This window comes from Ochlerotatus camptorhynchus, unplaced genomic scaffold (assembly GCF_037179485.1).
Source record: "Ochlerotatus camptorhynchus isolate MF236.1 unplaced genomic scaffold, CSIRO-AGI_Acam_v1.1 ptg000091l, whole genome shotgun sequence".
In the NCBI taxonomy this organism is placed as follows: Eukaryota; Metazoa; Arthropoda; class Insecta; order Diptera; family Culicidae; genus Ochlerotatus; species Ochlerotatus camptorhynchus.
Window position 1 is genome coordinate 501080 of NW_027040581.1, and position 22953 is coordinate 524032.

General features: G+C 40.0%; 2 protein-coding genes across 4 annotated transcripts in view; both read right to left on the reverse strand.

The window, feature by feature from the left end:
- Positions 1 to 637: 637 nt before the first annotated feature.
- LOC135698576 (nucleolin-like) lies at positions 638 to 1843 on the reverse strand. Of its 2 annotated transcripts, none has more exons than XM_065218623.1 (3): positions 1789 to 1843; positions 1343 to 1446; positions 638 to 1224 (listed from the first exon to the last, which is right to left on the reverse strand). In XM_065218623.1, exons 2-3 carry the CDS (start codon positions 1403 to 1405, stop codon positions 907 to 909), a joined length of 381 nt encoding a protein of 126 aa, XP_065074695.1. In that variant the 5' UTR covers positions 1406 to 1446; positions 1789 to 1843; the 3' UTR covers positions 638 to 906. The 2 variants fall into 2 exon arrangements, with proteins under 2 accessions (XP_065074695.1, XP_065074694.1); XM_065218622.1 differs by having other exon boundaries at positions 650 to 1227; positions 1789 to 1836.
- Positions 1844 to 15498: 13655 nt separating this feature from the next.
- The window catches only part of tacc (transforming acidic coiled-coil protein), a 41828-nt gene continuing 34373 nt past the window's right edge, over positions 15499 to 22953 (reverse strand). For both annotated transcript variants that reach the window (XM_065218664.1, XM_065218665.1), the window contains one exon: positions 15499 to 16735. In XM_065218664.1, coding sequence (XP_065074736.1) covers positions 15648 to 16735 — 1088 coding nt within the window. In that variant the 3' untranslated portion in view covers positions 15499 to 15647. The remainder of the gene's footprint in view (positions 16736 to 22953) is intronic.

Below are 22953 nucleotides of genomic sequence, written 5' to 3' on the forward strand. Positions count from 1 at the left end.
AGGGGGTTGGTCCCTAGATAAGCCAACTTAGCGGTTGGCACAGCCTATACACTGAACAATTACAATTACAATGAACAATCGGTGTATCGCTCCTTTAATTTTCTGCTTGACAGCTCAGCCAAACTAACGAAAGGGTGTCAGGATCTACCAGCATGAGATTTCAGGAACAACTGAAATTCGCACTAAGTGGTTGAGCTACTGAACTAGTATAAGTGTAAACAGTCCACTAAATCGGCTTCTACATGTCTATAGGAAATTTCTTTCTCCAAAAAAAAAAAACGACACATTTTTCAACCTCTGATTTATCTGCTGCAACTCAGTTGTGTTTATTTTATCTTTACTTCACTAATGCCGAAAGGATATTTTCTGGGTTTTTAAAATGTGTTGTTTGATCATATTTGCTGTTGTCCCCGTTTGTCCTTCGGTGCTGCTGCTGCACTTATTCGTTCTTCGTATTGCCAATTCGGACCAAGAATAGTAGCATCGCAATTTTGGATGCCAATTTCGTCTGAATCGGTACTTTCCTACACTACGAAGACGTGCGGCTCCGCAAGGTGCGGGGAAACGGCAGATTCTGCTTTTTATTTAAAAAAAAACGGTTAATTTTGCATTTCACACACTAAACAGCTATCTACCATTTTTGTCACATTGAAACTTCGTTACGTGCTGTTATTTTTTTAAATTTTATTGTGTAGATTTATTTCTTCGATAAATGTTCTCCTCTTTGACACACTGTGCATTTTCTGTTTGTTTCGCTTCTTATGGTTAATTTTTGTGTGGAGTTTGTATTTTGTGATGAAGAGTGAAACGGAATTCGTACTCTGAACTTACGGTGGCTTAATTATAATACCATTTTGTGTTGACTTTGGAATTAATCGTACTTAAGGATTAGGGATTAGAGATAGTTTAGGAGTCCGATTCGTCGTCGTTCTCCTCGTTGTCTTCGCTATCGTTCTCCTCCTCGTCCTCTTCGTCTTCATCGTCGTCGTCGTCGTCCTCATCCTCGCTGGATTCCGCTTTTTTCTTGCCTCTGCCGCGGCCCTTTTTGGCTTCCGGCTTTTTGGCCTTGGCGGGCTTTTTTGCCGCCACCTTCGGTCTTCCCCGGCCGCGCTTCGGCGATGGTTCCTCGTCCGACACTACTGCCTTGTCCTTGTCCTTCTCCTTCTCTTCGGCCTTATCCTTTGGCGAGACGGCGCGGGCTCGCTTTTTCGGAGCAACGCTGTTCTGCTACAAGGATGAGAGGGTGGGAGAAAATCCAAAACGAAAAAAAGAAAAGCGAAAGTTGATTACTCTATCGAACAAGCTTTCCACACCTGGGCGGGTGCTGGAGCGGTAGAGGTACCTTTTCGGGATTTGGAGGGCGGCCTCGACCCTTTTTCGGTTCAACGACCTCTGTGTCCGACATTTTGCCTTCCTGAGTGGTATTTCCTGGGTACTTCTATTGCACTGAAATTAGACAAAATAAAACTTTTCCCGATTACAAATGGTGTTATCTAACATTTTGCGAAAGTTTCACATCGGACAGCATCACTTTTCTTAGTTTTCTTTTTCACTGTTGAAAAAGCACGGGGACGCCATTGGACTCTCATCTCATCTCACCCACGCCGACGAGCCAGTTCGTTTTTTTTTTTTTTCAAAGGCGCATTTCCGGCACAGATAACAACATTTTCAAACATTTTCCAATCACACTTCAGTCCACTATCATTCACCTTCAACGTCCGCCATTTTTCAAGAAAATCCCATCGAGAATTTCACCGGAAAATCCATCTTTTTCGGAAGATTACCTACCTTGTGCCGTCGATCTGGCGAGCGCCGAAAAAGTTCTCAACTGGAGAAACAATTCTTACGCCTCCTTGCTGCTCCTCGATAGTATGCTACTCGATTGCTACTCACTTCCTCCAATACACAAACGACCGACAACGACGACGACGACGACGACGACGGGGGGGAGATTCCGGCATACTGTTCCTTTGGCATCACCACACGGCACTACTACAGCGACACACACCCACCGGCCGCCGCCTGCCGCGCGCGTTTGTGCTTTTCCCGAATCCCGGAGAGAAGATGCGAAAATTTTCCCTACTGCCATCCTGGGAGGTGAAAACGCACAAAGCTCTCCTTTTGGTTGGGTGTGTTTGTGAGTGAGTAGAGTACCACCCACCCCACTGCATGCACACACACTCTCACACAGGGGGTGCCGATCGTAAGGATTTTCCAACAGGGCTGAAAAATGAGAAAGTCCCGCACAAAATTTCGTCCGCTTGAAGATTTGTGGGTATTGGTCGGGATGGGGTGGTGGGTGGTAAAGTGTGCGTAAATGTTTGAGGGCCATTCATACATCACGTTAACAATTTCGGAGGACTTTTGAAGGCACGGCCGCCTGCGTGAAAAATAATTAAGTTTATATCTAAAGAATATATGTCCCTCTCCTAGAATGGCCCACCTGGTTTATGGCCAGGCCCTCGTTCATAGGGAGCTTGCGAGAAGTTTAATTAATTAGGGTAAATAGACTTTCTGTTGGCAACTGGATATTCGAGATTTTTATAGCAATGGACCCGGAACACAGTTAGGGTAGCTACTGCATTGAGGAATTTAAATACCCGGTTTTTTCCCCATAAATACCCCAAGTAACATTACAAGTACGAGACCAAGCATGGTCTACAACAGTATGATAAACCCAAAAGTGAGACATAGATTATTATTTTGGATAACTGGTGACCTGTGGGTCTGTAGTTAGAGCAATATTCTCTATCAAATGAGCAAACGACTTGGTACGAGCCCTTCCGATGTCGATGAAACTTTCAGCATGTCTTCAGTGTGGGAAATTATGATGTTTCCACAGATAACGATACAATTTTGACTCAAGACTAATTTTTGAAAAGGGTGTGGATTTTTCAAAAAAATCCTAACTCTAAAACCGTACTGTATCAAAATTGAGTCTGAGAAGAAGTTGTAGTAAATTGATTGGACTTTATAAAGGGAAAAAATATACACTGAAAAAAATAGTTAAATAAAAAAAATATTAAATGTGGATTTCTTTACATTCTAACGTATGATTTTTTTCATTGTTTTTCTGAGATGACCTTATGTCATAAGACAATTTATAAAGGTTTATCCAAGATGGAGTAATGTCAAATAAAAAAAAGTTCCTGGAAGAAAAACTTTTGACGAATTTTTCAAATTCGATGAATTAGAATGAATAAGAATATTACAATAATTGAATGTGATTCTTTAGGTCATAACAAATCAAAATGATCTTGCTGAAAAAAATAATGTAAGGTAGCCATTTTTAAGATATTGTAGAAATAATGTTTAGAAAATTAGTATTTTCTCGAGAAAAAAAAACCCTTTTCATAAGTTTCTCGTGATTCTCCATCTACAGCGATACAATCAACAATCAATACGAAACTATCGATTTTAAATTGACTCACTACTTGTCACTTGACTAGCCTATTGGTCCCAAGCAAACGATTAGCGTACCCCATTCTAGTCGAAATTCTAGTACTACACAATGTTTGTTTTGATTCGCTATATGAAAGTTTGACAGATAAAGTGAGGGGTTCGTGGATTTTCCAATGTTTCGAGGGGTGCATCGATTAGCTTGGGACCGAAGAGGGTACCAGAGCTGAGCCAAAAAGTTGAGCTCGTTTCTTCGGGACCTTCTGGTCTTAGAGTTACCTCTATGATACAATGTCGAAGATGTGCCTTAAATTGCCTACAGGTCACGCTTTAACATCAAGAAGATTGGACGAAGAAGGATATTATATTCAATGTGGTTTGTGTCCGTTTCTACTTTCAGCTTCCAGCTCATGTCTATAGGTCTTTATAATGCACCACCAACGTAGAGTGCGCCACGCTAGTTCGAGAGGAAATGCCAACCAAACCGTTTGTTTACATCAGAGTAAGGATTTTTCACAACGCAAATTGTCTAATTTTACGATTTTCCACAGATCTGAACTGATTTGTACCTCAACTATTCACGCACAACTAATCCGGAAGATCATAACCACTAAGGCATTATTCTAATTTTTCATTTTTCTCAACAAACATATTCCTGAACATCAGCAGGATCTGTGCAAAAACGATACAGAATTAAATTTTTGAACTGTAGATCAAGTTTTGGAGCATCTCAGATAAATCAATTTATCAGGAATAGTGAAAAAGTGTTCCGCTTCTTCCTTCTCACTTCAGAAATTTCTGATCACATCACTCTTTTTGAAGTTCTCTTATTCACCACCAGAGCACAATGGGGAAAAAATGACAAAACCACGACTAAATTGAATATCTCGGCTGCCAAACGGTTTCAGTCAACATGTTATACATATTCTCAAAGGAAAAACTCTCCTGAATCGATTGGTGGTGGTCTCATTGGCCGGAGACTTTTGCGTACCAAGATAGAGGGCCGGGATCAACCCGAGTTGCCGGTAATGTAGAAAATGCCACTATCTATCGACATAATTTTAGACTTTACTTAACGTATATTACTGGAAATTGATACTAAGTATATATGGTGTAAAGACACCATATACGCCCTCAGGAAAACTCTACTGTCCTAAAGGACGATCCGGAACGACCGATAAAGTGGCCACATTATAAAAAATGTCCTAGAGAACCTTGCGATTTTTTCTATGTTGTTCAGAATCAAGAAATCAAAGCGTATTTAACTTGGAATACGTATTTTGGAATATAGTGGCCATATCCTGATTCTCCGGATAACCTTGATTGACCAATGAAGTAGTCACATTATAAAAATTGTTCTAGAACCTTTCGATATTTTTTCTATGTTTGTTCAGAATCTGATCTCATGATCTCATGATCAAAGCGAATTTAAAGTTTGGGGTAAAGTGGCCATATCCTCTGGAAAATCTGGATTGACCGTAGAAGTTGTCATAACGTGTAAACAGTCCTGGATAGCGGAGTAGAAGATGAAGGGGAAATAAATGGTGAGCAAGATTGCGACGACATGGAATACGACAGCGCGAGTTTGTGTGATTCTGATATTTACAGTGACAAAGAAGACAAGGAATGAATATCGTTTTTTTAGAGGCCCGGATAGGCCTAGATAAGTCTTTTAATTTTACACGTATCACAATACATAACTCAAATTGAATTTTTTTCCCAACTTTTGCGGTAGACAAATGCTGAACAGTTTAGATTATACGACCTACTTGATCGGTCTACCCGGATTATTCGGAAAACCAGGATATGGTCATTTGATCCCAAACTATAAATTCCATATGAAATACGCATTCATCTCGTGATTCTGAACAAACAAAAGTTCTAGAACAATGTATATAATGTGACTACTTTATTGGTCAATCCAGATTATCCGGAGAACCAGGATATGGCCACTGTATTTCAAAATATGTATTCCATGTTAAATACGCTTTGATATCTTGATTCTGTTTGACATGTTTTATAACGTGGTCACTTTATCGGTCAATACAGATTATCCGGAGAACCAGAATATGGCCACTTGACCCCAAAATTTCAATTCTTTATTAAATTCGCTTTGATCTCTTGATTCTGAACAACATAGAAAAAATCGCAAGGTTCTAGGACATTTTTTATAATGTGGCCACTTTATCGGTCGTTCCGGATCCTCCTTTAGGCCAGTAGAGTTTTCCTGAGGGCGTATATGGTGTCTTTACACCATATATACTAAGTACTATCAACAATCAATACGAAACTAACGATTTTAAATTGGCTCACCACTTTAGTAGCCTATTGGTCCCAAGCAAACGATTAACGTACCCTATTCTAGTTGAAATTCTATTACTACACTATGTTTGTTTTGATTCGCTATGAAAGTTTGACAGATAACATCAGGGGTGTGTGTGGATTCATGCAGAACATGCAGGGGTGAGTGAAATAGCTTGGGACTGCTTGGGACCGTTGTTCTGGTACTGAGTGAGCCAAAAATAATAATGATTTTCTTCGGGACCCAGTGGTCTTAGAGTTACCTCTATGCTGGTACTCTCTTCGGTCCCAAGCTAATCGATTCACCCCTCGAAACATAGGAAAAACCAATAACCCCTCATTTTATCTGTCAAACTTTCATAGCGAATCAAAACAAACATTGCGTAGTACTAGAATTTCGACTAGAATGGGATACGTTAATCGTTTGCTTGGGACCAATAGGCTAGTCAAGTAGTGAGCCAATTTAAAATCGTTAGTTTCGTATTGATTGTTGGCCCTACTGCTTTGAGGCAGGGCCGATGATTTGTTTTGAATTTATTTGACGTTGCGAAAAGGCTTAGCAAAAGGCGTACCATTTCCGAAGACAAGCACAACGGCTTAACAAAAAGGGCCTATCCTCATTGAAAGGCTCATTAATTTATGAAATTAAATTGTTATCGATTTTCATATATTTTTGAAAGCTTTTCGCATATTTTGGATGTTGTATACTGAGATACAGTTACTATTGTTGTTGTGAACTATATAAATGCCTAAAATACTTCAATTTGCTTGATTATGAATTGAATAGTGGCGGAAAAATTTAAAATTCATTTTCTGGTTTGTTTACGTTTTGGACATAGACCCATTTCAAATGTTACTCCAGATATACAGTGTTTTTCTATCCGGACGATGCGTAGATGCCAAAATCGATATTCGACGCCATTTTGGAATCCAATATGGCGGCCATCAGGATTCAGAAAAAGTGTCAAATACCCTAAGATCTGGGCATTTTCGGAACGGGAACAACGCGTAGATGTTGAAAATCGATATTCGACGCCATTTGTAGGGTTTTGATACTTTTTCTGAAATCATAAGCCACCATCTTGACTTTCAAGATGGCGTCGGATATCGATTTCCAGCCTCTAGATGTCACCCCAATTCCAAAAATACCCACATTGATCGATATTTTACAGTATTTCACACTTTTCCTGAACCAAAGCCGCGTCGGAACAGGTTTCTGAATTCTATACGTTACTGAGATTTCGAAAATACCCATATAGATGGGTATTTGACAATATTTCACATTTTTTTCTGAAACAGAAGTCGCCATCTGGGATTTCAAGATGGCGTCTGATTTTCGGCATCTACGTGTCATCCCCGTTCCGAAAATACTCACATTTAGGGCATTTGACACTTTTTCTGAAATCGGATGCCGCCGTCTTGAATTTCAAAATGGTGTCGGATATCGATTTCCGGCTTCTAGACGTTACCCCGATTAAAAAAAAACCGTATTGATTGGTATTTGATAGTATTTCCCACTTTTTATTAAACTGAAAGCCACCATATTGGAGCACCTGGAAAATCCTCAACTCATCGGGACATCGGAAAACAACTCGAAATCGTGCGGTGAGTCGTGCGATTAAACGATACTACGAAACTCCGAGCATCGAACGGAAGGACAAATGCGGTCAGAATGGATGTTCTATTAGTGATCAGGATCACAAGCGTGTCGTGAAAGCGTTTAAGCGGAATCCCAATGCTTCGATCAGGTATGTGGCCGAAAAGTTGAATCTGTCCAAGTCTTTCGTTCAGAGAGCCAAGGACCGAGAGGGACTGCATACGAACAAAGTGCAGAAGGCTCCACATCTTGACGAACGGAAAATGCGGTGGGAAAGTCACGGGCCCGGAAACTGTACACACAGATGCTGACGAAGCCTCATTGTCTCATCATGGATGATGAGATTTACGTCAAAGCGGACATCCAGCAGCTTCCGGGGCTACTGTTCTTCACCGTCCAACACAAGTTTGATGTTCCGGAGGAAGTAAGAAAGCAGAAACATTCAAAGTTTGCCAAGAAATACATTATTTGGTAAGCGATCTGCTTATGTGGCAAACGGAGTGCGCCGTTCGTGATTACCTGGACTGTAAACGAGAAGATCTACCTCAAGGAGTGTCTACAGAAGCGTCTGCTTCCTCTGTTGAAGCAACACGAGGGCCCTACTATCTTCTGGCCGGATCTAGCTTCATGCCAGCCACTATTCAAATGTTGTCCTGGAGTGGTACGAAGCCAACGGTGGTCACTTCCGTACGCAAGGACATGAACACCCCCCCCCCCCCCCAACGCACCCGAACTAAGGCCCATCGAAAAATACTGGGCTATTATGAAGCAGGCACTACGGGTTATATTTTATTGTCTAAAAGTTTGACAAGGATCGGCCAACTAGGTAATTTTCTACAGCGTTTTTACCGTGATGCAATTTGATGTGAGACACCCTTTATTTGACAGTATTTCCTACGTTCTCTTAAACCAGAAGCCGCCATCTTGGATTTTAAATCATCGGTCATCGATTTCCGGCCTCTAGACGTCGTCCTGATTCCATAAATACCCATATTTATGGGTATTTGACCGTATTTCCGATGGGGGCGTTTCTATCTACGATGCAGGAAAAAATGTGTTTCGGTGTGTTTATCTTCGCGCACGTTGAGTAGATAGAAAGCAGATTGATGACGATTCTGAAGATTTCCCGCAAAAACATGATGTGTGATGCAAGTTGATGCGAAAAATGAATGAAGATTTTTTGAAGATTGATTCACCTACGTTAGATTTGTTGAGCATCTAGAATTTAGATTTAGATGTGTGCCCCCCACGAATATTTCCCACTTTTTTAGAATCAGGAGCTGTTCACCCCTATTCTGTATTTCGTTTCGAACGAAATTCTCATACAAAAAAATATTTTTTTGTATGAGAATTTCGTTCGAAACGAAATACAGAATAGGGGTGGTTATCTTGGAATTGAAAATGGTGCCGGATATCACTTTCCGGCCTCTAGACGTCATCTCAATTCTTAAAATACCCATATTGACGGGTATTTTACAGTATTTCGCACAGTAAACCGGGAACCACAATCTTCGATTTTAAATGGCGTCAGAAGCCGCCATCTTGGATTTAAAAATTGTACCGGATATTGATTTCCAGTCTCTAGACGTCACCCCGATTAAAAAAATACCCATATTGTCTCGCATATTAATGGGTATTTCGAGGGGGCGACACATCTAAATCTTAATTTTAGATGCTCAAAAAATCTCACACTAGCGAATCAATCTTTGAAAAATCTTCTTGCATTTCTCGCATCTGCTTGCATCAAGCATCATCTTTTTGCAGGAAATCTTCAAAATCGTCTTCAATCTTCTTTCTATCTACTCAGCGTGCGAGCAGCTAACCACAGCACAACACAATCTTTCCTGCATCGTAGATAGAGTCGTCCCTCTCGCATTGAACTAAGAAAGACGAAACTAATCGAAAGTGGTTCTTGGTTGATGTTGAAGGGGATCTGCTCGAAGAGAAGACAGAATGACTTTCAATTGAAAGTGATGGTTGACAGCTTCGTCGTTACTTGACGATTTTCGATTGAAAGTGACTTTGTTGGGCTCTGCTTGTTAGTGTTTTCCGTGGACTTGAGGGTGAGTGTTTTGGACTGGTCGCCAAATTGCTGGGTCTCGTTGAAGAGTAAAAACTACATTTGACACCGTCTTCAACCAGAGGGTGCGCCCTTAACACTAGACAACGCTCAACACACAAAATCCAGTAGACCAGTAGGGAAATTTTAGGGTTATGAAAAGTTCCACCGGCTGGCTCGAGAATCGAACCCTCACTTCGTGGCACTTTCAATACACCTGAACGACGGGTGACGCCGCTAACCACACAACCAAGAAGCCCACCCTTCATCTAACAGTCTTGCATTGCCACCTGGCGCATCTCTTGCGTACACACTTAAGGTGGTTCGCTGTGAGATCCTTATTGTCGCTACCACTTCGAAACTTTAAGTGCACAAATATCAGCTTCCACGACACGTACTACAATGAAACCGTTACTCCACGTTTGCTGCGCTGCAGCATACATGCAGTAACAATTTCAGGTGAAATGGAACTCTTATTTCCGAGATGTGTGTAATTGAAAATTCGAGGTGGAAATGCATTTATAGCCTACGTGGTGGCCATTTGTGGACTCTACAAGGAATCACCTTAATCTAGCTCGGTAAAATCTCCAACAGCCGATTACCTCGGCATTTACTTTTGCTGATATCTATGCAAAATATCTTGTTGTTAGCTGAGATCTCAGCAAAATTTTATTTGTTAGCTGAGTCTCGGCAATTTTTTTACCGAATCTCAGCAAAATAAATTGCAGAACTACTCGGCTGTTGGAATCTCGGCGAAAAAATTTAAGTGTGTAGTATTCAACGAGTCCCTGCGATTTGCCAACCAGTCGAAAACACTCACCCTTAAGTTAATCACTAACATGTCCGATGATACGATGCAACGCATTTTCAAACATCTTCATATTCACCCATAGCTCGTACTTTCCAAGCTTCCCCAACTATTAACCAAATTTCCTCTGCACACCGAGTAACAAAACTTACTTCGTCTTTATAAGTGCAATCGTTTTATCGTTGATTTCCCATAAACTCCGTCATATCAACAATCAATACGAAACTATCGATTTGAAATTGGTTCACTACTTGACTAGCCTATTGGTCCCAAGCAAACGATTAACGTATCCCATTCTAGTCGGAATTCTAGTACTACACAAGGTTTGTTTTGATTCGCCATGAAAGTTTGACAGATAAAATGAGGGGTTAGTGGATTTTCCTATGTTTCGAGGGGTGAATCGATTAGCTTGGGACCGAAGATAGTACCAGAGCTGAGCCAAAAAGTTGACCACGTTATTTCGGGACCTTCTAGTAGAGTTACCTCTATGCTTCAACTAGCTTCAGTAGTTCTCTAAATTACACTAAGCATCTCAACACTGATCTGCATACATCATAGAAGTCCGAGAAGAAGTTCAGAGAACTTCCGAGAAGAAGTTCACAAAACTTCCGACAAGAAGTCCAGAGCAGTACTGAGATTTGTCATAGTCACTGACAGACTTTCGCGCGATATTGACAAAATTGTTTTCCACAAAGTCACTGATAGACTTGATCCTCTCCTGGGCTACAAAATGGTGAGTTGACAACCTGGAAGGAGCGGAATACCTAGCTCTGGTCCTAACAAGTTCCTACTTCACGCCTCCCCGAGTCATATGATAACAACAGACTACCAGCTGAAACATGGACACAGTTGGGTCATAGAGGTAACTCGAAGGCTAGTAGGTCCCGAAGAAACTTGCTCAACTTTTTGGCCCAGCTCTAGTAATATCATAGAGGTAACTCTAAGACTAGAAGGTCCCGAAATAACGTGCTCAACTTTTTGGCTCAGCTCTGGTACTCTCTTCGGTCCCAAGCTAATCGATTCACCCCTCGAAACATAGGAAAAACCAAAAACCCCTCATTTTATCTGTCAAACTTTCATAGCGAATCAAAACAAACATAGTGTAGTACTAGAATTTCGACTAGAATGGGGTACGTTAATCGATTTGCTTGGGACCAATAGGCTAGTCAAGTAGTGAGCCAATTTAAAATCGTTAGTTTCCACCGGTTGGTACTATGACGAGCAACTTTAAAGGTGATGCAGTGCAGGTGGCACGGCACAGACCTTGGGGCCGACCGACACCTGAACTTCAAAAAGTTGAGAAGGAGATCGGTCGGCTGAAGAACAACAAAGCAACTGGTGTAGAGCAACTACCAAGTGAGCTATTAAAATACGGTGGTGAAGCACTGCACTGGGTAATTGCCAAGATTTGGGAGGAGGATGTAGTACCGGAGGAGTGGATGGAAGGTGTCGTATGCCCAATCTACAAAAAGGGCGACAAGTTGGATTGCTGCAACTACCGCGCGATCACACTGCTGAGCGCCGCCTACAAGGTACTCTCCCAAATGCAAGAAAGTTCCTGGGGCAATACCAGGCGGGATTCATGGGTTCCCGCGCTACCACGGACCAAATTCTTGCGATTTGGCAGGTTCTGCAGAAATGCCGCGAATACAACGTGCCCACACATCATTTGTTCATCGATTTCAAATCAGCAAACGACACAATCGATTGAGATCAGCTACGGTAGATTATGCACGAGTACGGATTTCCGGATAAGCTGACGCGATTGGTCAAGGCGACGATGGATCTAGTCCCTTTGAATGTCTAAAAGTGATGAACTTTCAATTCTGCTATTCAACATCGCGTTAGAAGGTGTAATCAGAAGAGCTGGGATAGATACGACTGGCACGATCTTCAGGAAGTCCATCCAGCTTCTTGGCTTCCCCGATGACATCGACATCATGGCACGGAACTTTGAGACGATGACGGAAACGTACATCAGACTGAAGGCTGAAGCTAGACGGATTGGACTTGCCATCAACGCATCAAAGAAAATATACATGAAAGCAAGGTTGCAAATACTCATTTCAGCTAAAATAATGTTTTTCGGAATAATAAAACCAAAAGATGGTATGATGGCATGTTTTACTTGTAACTTACAAGAAGAGGTTACAAAGTATGCGTTGGAAACATAAAACCTGTAAATTTTGCTTTCTATGAGTCACAATCAGCGATTTTCTGATCGCTGAGTGAGTGAGTGAGTGAGTTTGTGAAAAATCGCTGATTGTGACTCTCATGAAGTGAAATAAACAGGTTTAATATGTCAAACACATTCTTTGCAACCTCTTCTTGTATCCTACCAATTCAAAATTTGATCATGGCATCTTATTATTACATAATTTAGAAAAACATTGTTTTAGCTGAAATGAGTATTTACAACCTTACATGAAAGGAAGAGGTTCTAGGGAAGACATTGAGGCTTATTACGGGTGTCACTACACGGTGATAAGGAAGTGATACTCATAATAAGAGCCGTGATTGCCGTACAAATCAAATGGGAACCACTTCACCGTGACGACAAGTGACAAGTTTTCACCGTGAAGTGACATCCGTAATAAGCCTCAATGTTAGCCTCCCACCCCGAGTTCAGATTGACGGTGACGAAATCGAGGGGGTCGATGAGCATAGTGAACAGGTGGGACATCGTGAGCATCCCGTGCACCAGCTTGGACTTCCGGCCGTTCGGAACAAATTGGTTGGTGGTAGGATCAATATCATAATGATATTGAACCTACTGCCAGTTGATTTGTTTCATGCAGCTAGAGATCCAGGGCCAAACTACGGGATGCTCACTATGCCCCTCCTCCCCCTACTTGGGTTCACTGGTGACGGCCGAAAATGATACCAGCAGAGAAATTCAAAGACGCATTATGGCAGGGAAGTTGACTATCTACAAGACGGTGATTAGACGGCCATCAAACCGGGGCTATGCTCGTGGAGGTGTTTTCGAACGGAAGGTGTTGCGTACCATCTACGGTGGAGTACAGATCGATGACGGAACGTGGAGGAGCTGAAAAAGTTCAGATCTCAAAATGTCTAGTCTAGTCTACACATACACAGCCAGTACTTGAAAGAATCCTGGAAAATGATACATCTATCATTTTTCTTGTCATTATTAATGCCTGCTGCACATCAAGGATGTGAAACAAATAATAAAGCGGCCAGGCCTACTGTGTAGCGTTTAGTTAATTTTTGTGGAAGTGAATGTTTACCATGTCTACTTAATAAGTATAGACAGTGGTTAACATTTAATCCACAGGTAATCAAAGAGCGGGGACATACCGTACCAACCGCTCCGTATGCAGGATTTGAAAATAGGCTATATAAATCGTTGGGAGTGACAGAGCTAAGAAAGTTAATGTACACTCCTTGGTTGTCCGATCTCCTGGGATGGAACACAGGTATTTACCCCTTGTGCTCGAGCGTACAGTCCTCCCCCCGTACAAACGTGGACGGCACCGCCCACCCACTGCCATCCAAAGTTCAGATCTCAAAATGTGACGAAAAATATGTTAAGACTCTAGAGTTCAGTTTTTTCAGTCTGTACAGCATAGTTGACAAATAAATAAAATGGCACACACAGTATTCCTAATTCAAGATTTACAACTTACTCTTACAGAGCACGAACTGACGAATTTTCAGCTCGATTTTTTCGAAAGAGTGTTCAAAACGAATTTTTGCCACTTCACCTAGTGATAAAGAGTCACCCAATCTCACTCGCAACACGTAATAGGTCGGTAACGCAAGTAACTCTTGATTAATTCATCATTCATTCATTGACTGTTCAAAAGACGGGACATTTAAGAGTTTCTCTATACATAAACAAATAAAATGCAACTACAAACCTCTTCACCTTTAACCAGGTATTGAACCTTTATTTACCACTAGAATTTTGCATTTTTTCCTACGATGTCGACTCAAATCCTAGCTTTGTATTAAGGAAATTGTTAGATTATGATAAAAAGGGCTAAAATAAATGCATCTCCTTGCCGTGTTTACCTATTCTTGCAGTTGCTCGACACAAATTCTACTATACTAGGCAAGACCTCATCAAGAGAGAAACAAAAACTAGCTTAAAAAGGTACACTTCCGGTCATTATTGAACTAGTAGTATTAGGAAACCGCCGTTTATAAGAAGAGGGATGAAAATGATAGATGTTGCCGTATTCAACTAACTATTCCTTTACAAATGTTGGATTACCGTCGTTTTAGCCTATTGATTTAGAGAAAAAAAAATGCTCCATGATTTTGACGCGCCTATAATAAATGCCATTTAATTGTGTCAATTATTACAACGATCGGTTTTTCAATTTGAAAACACGAAATATTTTAACTGATGCAACGACAATACACACACGCGTGGTTGGTTTGTTTATGGCATTCAAAATATTCAACTTTTATAGGTAACCCATTTAAAACATTCACCTGCCTCTATTACTGTGAGATTAATGAACTCAGGTCGGGGTTTGTCACGTTAACGGATTGGATTGTATCGCGTATAAATGGATGTTGTTGTTGCGTCAGCGTTTGAGGAAAACAGGAAAGAACGGGGAGGGGGCGGTTTTTAGGCGACCTTCTTCGGGCGTCCTCTACCCCGGCCGGATGTAGTGGTCTTGGGCTTTGCCTTGGGACCGCCCCTCTTCGGGGGCCGTCCGCGACCGCGTTTCGGCTTCGGTTCTTCTTCTTCTTCCTTCTTGGATGGGGTGGCTTTGCGTTTCTATTGTTTCGGGTCGGATGATAGAGATGTGGGGGTTAGTTATTTCAAGAAGTTTCAACGGGTGAAGTCCAATTCGGAGCAATACCTTTACTCAATAGTGTTTCGATGTAGGATATTGACTTACAGACGACAAAATAATATGTGACTCACTGTTCATTCGTCCGGATTGGGATAAAATTCAGTAGGGCTCGACGGCTATCAAACACAAATGAGGAGAAGCCTCTGAATAAAAATCTTTCCTTTCCCAAAACGACACAAATGAAGAGCGAATGTATGATGCAGCATAACATTTCCCCTTCTGATGGTTGATGTCACGGTAAAAAACAATGACTCACCACCGCTACGAGGCCGCTACTAGTAACACACTACCTACTATCCTTTTAAAGTAACACGCTGCTCTCGATGGAAATTGACCACAGTTTTTTGGCTCTCAGGCACGCATCAAGTTCCTGCAAAAGGCAATCAATAAAATCAACACACAAAAACAGTCGTCGCTCGCCCGCTTCCCCACAAGGGCAATTTGGAAGACATCCATAGCTAAATGAAAAAAAAAGAAGGAAACTCGCTTCCTACTCCAGTTGAAAGTTTAACATGTGTATTGATTACTTCACGATTCCAATGTCAAGCGTTACATTGTTTGTATTCAATTAATTTAACCGAATTATTACAAGAATAACCGCACTCTCGATTTCACTCTTACCACTAACGACGTCCCACCCTCACGCTCTCAATTAGCACCTCCGTTGATTAGCTCCTCACAGATCTTGACCAATTCCTCGTTCTCCCGCGTCTTCTGGCTCAGCTGTTCGTTCACCGAGGCCCGGTAGATTTCCTCCTTCTTCAGCAGGGCCTTCAACTTGGTCACCTCCTGGGCATGATTGCGGACCAGTTCGGACAGTTTGTTGTTGGCAATTTCCAGCTGCGTCATGGCGTGGCTTTTCATGTTTTCGTAGCGCTTCTCCTGCATCCGCAGGCTCTCCTCGCACCGATTCCGCTCGTTGACCAGTTCCTCTTCCCGTTCCTTGTACTCGGCCGTCATGACCTTCATCCGTTCGTACTTGGCGTGCAGATCGGAGAAGGTTTTCTCCAGCGATTCTAAATGTTGCGCATTTATGTCACTGTCCGTCTTGAGGGCTTCGCATGTTTTCTCGTAGCTTTGCGTCGTCTGTTCCTTCTGGGTTATGAGATCGGCGATGGTGCGTTCGTACGCTTCCACCACTCCGCTCATCTTCGAGATGGCTTTGTCCTTGTCGGTAATCCGCTTCAGCAGGGCTTCCTCGCGGAGTTCCGCCTCGCTGAGTTTTTTCTGCAGTTCTTCGATTTTCAGCGATTCATTTTTGCTCCTCTTATCTGCTAGTAGCTCGCTGTTGCTGTTGCTGCTGGCGCTGCTGACGCCGGTGCCATTGAAATCCTGATCCGGCTCCATGTAGCTCGTGTTTCGTTCTGCCGTCGAGCTTTCGCCGTCCAGTATCATCGTATTGTCAACGCTCATTTTTTCGTCTGCCTCTTCGTCATCTGCGCAGTGTGGTTGCAGATTTTTTGCCTCTTCGTCGATATCCATGGTGGTGCTGGCGCAGAACGTAGTGGAAGTGGGGGAGACAACGACAGCAGCAGCAATAAATCCGCTTGTCTCCAGTCCCGTCAGCAGTACACCACCACCTTCGCCCACACAAAACTGGTGCTGCTGCTGCTGCTGCGGTTGTAGCTGCTCCTGATGATGGTGGTCGTCGTCGGGGCTCTCGCCTACGCCGTCTTCTGCCGCCGGTGCTGTTTCTATTATAACCGGTGGTGGGTTATTGCTGATTTCTATGCCACCTAACACACACGACATGAATATGAGGGGGGGAGGGAAAAAGTTTGTATGTTCAATATTCCGATGAGGCTTGCTCCATAACAAGAGGAGTGTCAGAATTTCGTGAAATTTAAAGCACAAGAGTTCGGGTTCTTTTCATGAGCCGAAATTTGAATAGTTACAGCATCGGTATTATTCAAAAATGGAGGTGAACCAGCCCCAGGCTGAAAGCCTCCCTAATAAAGATAAATCAATCAATCAATTATTATTCAAATTTGGAAAGGCAGATCAGCAGTTAGGGTTGGAACTGAATCTCCAATTCCCAGTTTTCCTGGTCAATGATGCGAGAAATTCCCAGTTTTAGAGCTCCAAACACGATGCTTCCGGTAGAATTTGTAACGGAAAATTGGCAATGTTTGAAAAAAGCATTGCTCATCAATTTATCGATAGATTTTAAATCCAATGACACCGAATGAATCTTTAAAGTCTGTAGTTTCAAATGGCGCCAATAGATGTAAAATTCGTCAGTTAATGGCTGTGCTTTGATTTTTCAAACATTGCAAGTTTGCCGATACACATTTTACCGGAGGCATCGTGTTCGGAGGGTTAAAAATGGTTTTGCAGACTCCAATTAGCTTTGAACCTCCACTGCACACCAGTGGTCCAGAATTGGAATTCAGCCGGAATAGCAGTCCCATGGCTTCTGCTGTGATATTCAGACGAGTTTTTGTGCTTGAAATGTCTCTTCTTTTGGTAGTTGTAAACATTAGGGTAAATGACGGTTTTTTAGGCTTTCAGCTTCAATTTGATTATATTTTTACCACTAAGAAAAAGCAATCCAGCAGAGTTTTCTTGAAATGAAACTGATTTCGAGTTGCCGATGAAAGCACAGCTGTTTAACACGCAGCTCAAATAGAAAGGTTGCCGAATAAAAAGATGTTGCCCACAATAGTCGCTCTCACTAGAGAAGATTGGAGCTTTGTAAAAGCGTTTCAAAACAGTTTTTGACAATTCTTTCTACAGAAATTGTTAGAGCAGCTGGCAACAAAAGATTGTAAACAAACCGGTATTGCAAATGTGTGCGTTCCTTTGATAAAAAGGCTATAGAAAGATGATCGCTCCTTAGGTTGCCGAGAATACGTAAATTCCCCTAATTGATGAACTTTGTTTTTTCATTTGGAGAATTAATTTCTGAGTTAATTTCAAGCAACTTAGTGAAAGTTTTTTTTTTATCTCTAATCGCTCTCATTTTAGAATAATTTTTTTGAATTGAATTAAGGTGTAAATGTTAGTTTTTTTTTTAACTCTAAATCTTTTGTTTAAAATGTTTCGTGAAAGTCGTATTGGAGAAACTATTTAGAAGTGTTAAAATACGAACAATGCACAGTGGTACAGAATGCAGATTTAGCTGGAATGATATGTTTTGAGCCTGAAATTGAAACTTTAGACTAAAAGTCTCTTCTACAAAGTTGTTCCTTGTAGTTAGGCCCTCATTTTTATGACAATGAATTCTAGGGTGGTTCTTATTATCATTTAAATCAAAAATCTAACTTTTTTGTTTGAATAAATTAAGGTATACATTCTTCGGCAAAGTTATAGCTGAGCTAATTTCAAGCAACTTTGTTGAAAACAGGTTTTTTGTATCTCTTAAATTGGCCGATTTAGAGCTATTTTCTTGAATTGAGTTAGGGTGGCTCTTAAAAAAACAGGTTTTTTGCTCTATTTTTCTTATTTCGAAATTCTCAGCAGAGGTGTCTTTAGATAACTTTTAGATCTTAAGAAGGCGCAATTTTTTGCTGCACAAAGCTTGTCAATATCTTTCGCCGATCAAGAGTTATTGACGTTTGTATACTAAAAATATACACTTTTCAAATGTTAATATCTCTGGTTGGGGCAAACAAAAAAAAGTTTTTTTGTAGCATGTGAAAGGGCGTATGTTATTCTCCATAATATGAAAAAATTGGAGGTATGTTATTTTTTAAACTCGTATAAAATCAATTTGAATTTATTCATATTTTTTACTATATTTGAGTATATCTTTTTTATTAGAAGAGATACAGGCAACAAACTCAGCTATAAAACATTCTTCTTAAAGAGTTTTAAAAGTCTCTAGAAGATAACATTCTTGCGAATTTTCAAATAAAAAAGTTATTACTAAAAAACTATTTTTTCCAGGAACACCCTAAGTCAACTCCGAAAAATTACTCTAAAATGAGAACGTTAAGAGATAGAAAAAAGATTTCTTCAACTAAGTTGCTTGCAAATAACTTATCTACAACTTTGTTGAACAACACATGTTTATATTTTGTAGAACAAAAAAGTTAGTTTTAAAAATTCCCTAATTTGAGGACCACCCTGACGTTTGCAAAAACCAAAAGAAGGGAATTTTTAAGAACAAAAACTTCTTCGAAGACACTAAATGTCCAAATATTGAAACAAATGTACTAGCACATTTTATATAAATTTGTCATTAGAGTGGTCCTATGAAATCCATATTTTGCCAATAACTTTTTTATTTGAAATTTATCATGAAAGTCATCTTCTAGAGACTTTTAAAACTCTTTAAGACGAATGTTTTATAGCTGAATTTGTTGCCTGTATCTCTTCTAATAAAAAAGATATACTCAAATATAGTAAAAAATATGAATAAATTCAAATTGATTTTATACGAGTTTAAAAAATAACATACCTCCAATATTATGAAGAATAACATACGCCCTTTCAAATGCTGCAAAAAAACTTTTTTTTTGTTTGCCCCAACCAGAGATATTAACATTTGAAAAGTGTATATTTTTAGTATACAAACGTCAATAACTCTTGATCGGCGAAAGATATTGACAAGCTTTGTGCAGCAAAAAATTGCGCCTTCTTAAGATCTAAAAGTTATCTGAAGACACCTTTGCTGAGAAATTCGAAATAAGAAAAATAGAGCAAAAAAACTGTTTTTTTAAGAGTCACCCTAACTCAATTCAAGAAAATAGCTCTAAATCGGCCAATTTAAGAGATACAAAAAAGTTGTTTTCAACAAAGTTGCTTGAAATTAGCTCAGCTATAACTTTGCCGAAAAATGTATGCCTTAATTTATTCAAACAAAAAAGTTAGATTTTTGATTTTAATGATAATAGGAACCACCCTAGAATTCATTGTCATAAAAATGAGGGCCTAACTATAAGGAACAACTTTGTAGAAGGGACTTTTAGTCTAAAGTTTCAATTTCAGGCTCAAAACATATCATTCCAGCTAAATCTGCATTCTGGACCACTGTGCAATGAAAATTGGGAGCTCTTAAAAATCACGCGACATTGAAAATTTTCCTTATAATATACGCCCATTTCAAATGTTAATCGATCAGCATGGAGCAAATACCTACACTAGGGTGGTTCAACATATCGATATTACTCCACCGGCTATACATTCTAAATCAGATCCTGATCATTCTCCCAAAAATTGAGTGTATTTGGATACGAACTCATAAACTGCACTGGCCATTTGAAGTTCATATTGGAATTACTATGGGAAGAGTGAACTTTATGTGCTCAACATCCTAGCACTTCACCATAATGATGTACGGAAAAGCTTGCGATCTGCTCTCATGTGAAACTTAATCAGCTGCAACTTTGCTGAATACCAATTTTTGACTAAACCCCAAAGTAATTAGGGGCTGTTCATGAACTACGTAGACAGTTTGAGATTCTTAACCCCTCCTCCCCCCAACAATTATTAAAATTTGCATGGGCCGTGAATAATTGCCAACCTCCCCTAAACTGTCTACTTGGTTAATAAATACCCCTTAGTTATTAATTGATTTCGAAGCGGGTAATTTACTGATCTGATTAATCGACGGCTTTCAGGATTTTTTGTCCTATTCTTCGCGCCAAGCACACCAATCTTGCCTGCTGAACAGTTGAATGATCATAACTAATTATTTTGACGTTCAATTAAAATGCGGTCTTCAACAAAGTTGTAGCTTGTGATATTTCATTAGTATCCAGCTTTCCATGCTCGGTAATGGAGGCCTGTTTGTATGAATAAATGTATCCTTCACTGTGCTTTTTGACACTATCTGGATGTTCGAATTTCAACCCCTTCCCTTTCCCTCTCCCAGGAACAGTAGAAAATGGAACAACATACGCCCTCCAGTTAGGGTCAAAAAGCACAGTGAAGGATACATTTATTCATACAAACAGGCCGCCATTACCGAGCATGGAAAGCTGGATAGATAACAACCGTTTCCGTAGATCATTACAGTGAAGGGCTGCTAGAACGATAATTCCCATGTAAACTTCAAAGGGCCATCCAAATGAGCTCACATTTTAAGAGTTTTATCAGAGCCTGATGGAGCAGAATCGATATTTTAAACCACTCTAACCTCAGGGTTGATGCGATATAATAGTAGTGACTTAAGTGACCAAATACAAGTCACTATTTGGTCACAAATACTAAATAAGTAACCATTTATATGGTAACTTAGAAATTCAAATACGGTATGTCATGGAACTTAAAATCAAATTTCATAAATTCCTCTTATTTAATCGAATCTCACTATAGAATCTCCTATGAAGAGCATTTGAAGTGATTTGAATAATTTACTTTTGCTTACGTTATACAAATAGTAATTCCCATTTTTTATGATCTTGAATTTGATTCTGCGTTCGAAATCTTTAAATATTTGATATATCTAGATAGATAACTTTGATAATTGCAAAGAACTTTTCACAGAATTTCTTCAGAATGATCTCATGAACTTGTTTAGAATTATTCCCCTTCTCTTAAACTTAGAGGCAAATAAGCTTTTACAAAAATAATATTGCATTCTTGAAATTCTTTGCAGAGCAATCAACAAAATTCTTGGAAATAGATTATTTTCTTAGTTGGAAATGCTTAACATCAAATATCAGAGTTTAAGTGGACATTTTATACGATAGATGAGGAGATGCAAGCAAAGAGTTGATAGTTCCGTCACAGACAAACAGACATAACACATTGAATATTTCTCACTGCAAAACATCGTCACTAAAACATTACCGCCATCTGTTGAATACGCAGTGGTGGGTAGTACGCTGAACAGATGGCGGTAGTGTGTAAACGTCAAACTCAAGGGAATTGACTATGCGCGCCACAGGTGGCGGTACTACCAACTACGATACTTTTAAATTGGCCGTTAAATGCTTGTTCGATGAACAATTTGTGAGAGTTATGTCTGTTTGTCTGTGGTTCCGTTATAGTGTGAAATTTGTATATAGAAAGTAGAAAGCGAACAAAGGACAATTTTGTGGAAGTTACGAATAGGGGAGAGCTTCTCCTTTACCTAGCTCATCCACACTCAAAAAAAATCACATTTCCAATGGAAAATATCCATTAGAATTTCACATAACTTTCATGTGATCTCATAATTGGGAATCGCACTACAAAATCACATGAACCTTATGTGTACAATGAAATTTATGTGGTTTATCACATAGAATTCATGTGATCATATGAATGTTATGTGAATTTCAGATAAAAATCATTAATTTTGTTATTGGAAAAATATCATGTGCATTCCCAATGGAAACTGTATGAAAACTTTTTCCGGTGCATTAAATGAGAGATGGTGAGGGGTGTTTCCCCCTACCACCACTGGCAAAAGGGATAATCCGATTTGCTCATGTACCTCTGATGTGCGGAAACAGTTCTAGCGATTGTTTCACACTCAAGTCGCCATCTGACGTAAACAACTACCCGATTCGTACCTTCCTCAAAATTGTCCTTTGCTCGCTTTTTACTTTGTATATACAATTTTCACACTGCCGTACTATAACAGAACTACCAACTCTATAATTGAATCTCCTCATCTATCGTATAAAATCTCCAATTTAAATCTGATATTTGACGTTAATCATCTCCGACTATGTAAATCGTTAAATTCACGCATGAAGTAATAAGACATGATTAGTTGAAGTAGATTATTTTCGATTTTTTTATTGATTCTTCTAGAAACTCCCTGAAGGCTCCCTTCCATAAATCCATCCTTAGCATTTCCATGCAATTAACCACAGAAATTTCTGCTTAGAATAATCTTGGACTTCTCCCTTGCATTCAATTGGAAATTCAATTCGTATTCTCCTTAGAATTCTCAAAACAAAAATCCATCACAAACTTTGAAACTCTTTTCATAATTGCTTTGAGACCATCTTTGGAATTCACGCGATTTTCATGCAATTTTCATCAGAGCCCCCTTAAGCAAAATTTCAGAACTAAT

Bases quoted from the DNA above. Each gene is read 5' to 3' on its own strand.
- LOC135698576 (XM_065218622.1), bottom strand. From the start codon at position 1,405: ATGTCGGACACAGAGGTCGTTGAACCGAAAAAGGGTCGAGGCCGCCCT. The intron at 1,228-1,342 runs GTACCTCTACCG...TCATCCTTGTAG, and splicing joins GCCCTCCAAATCCCGAAAAG to CAGAACAGCGTTGCTCCGAA.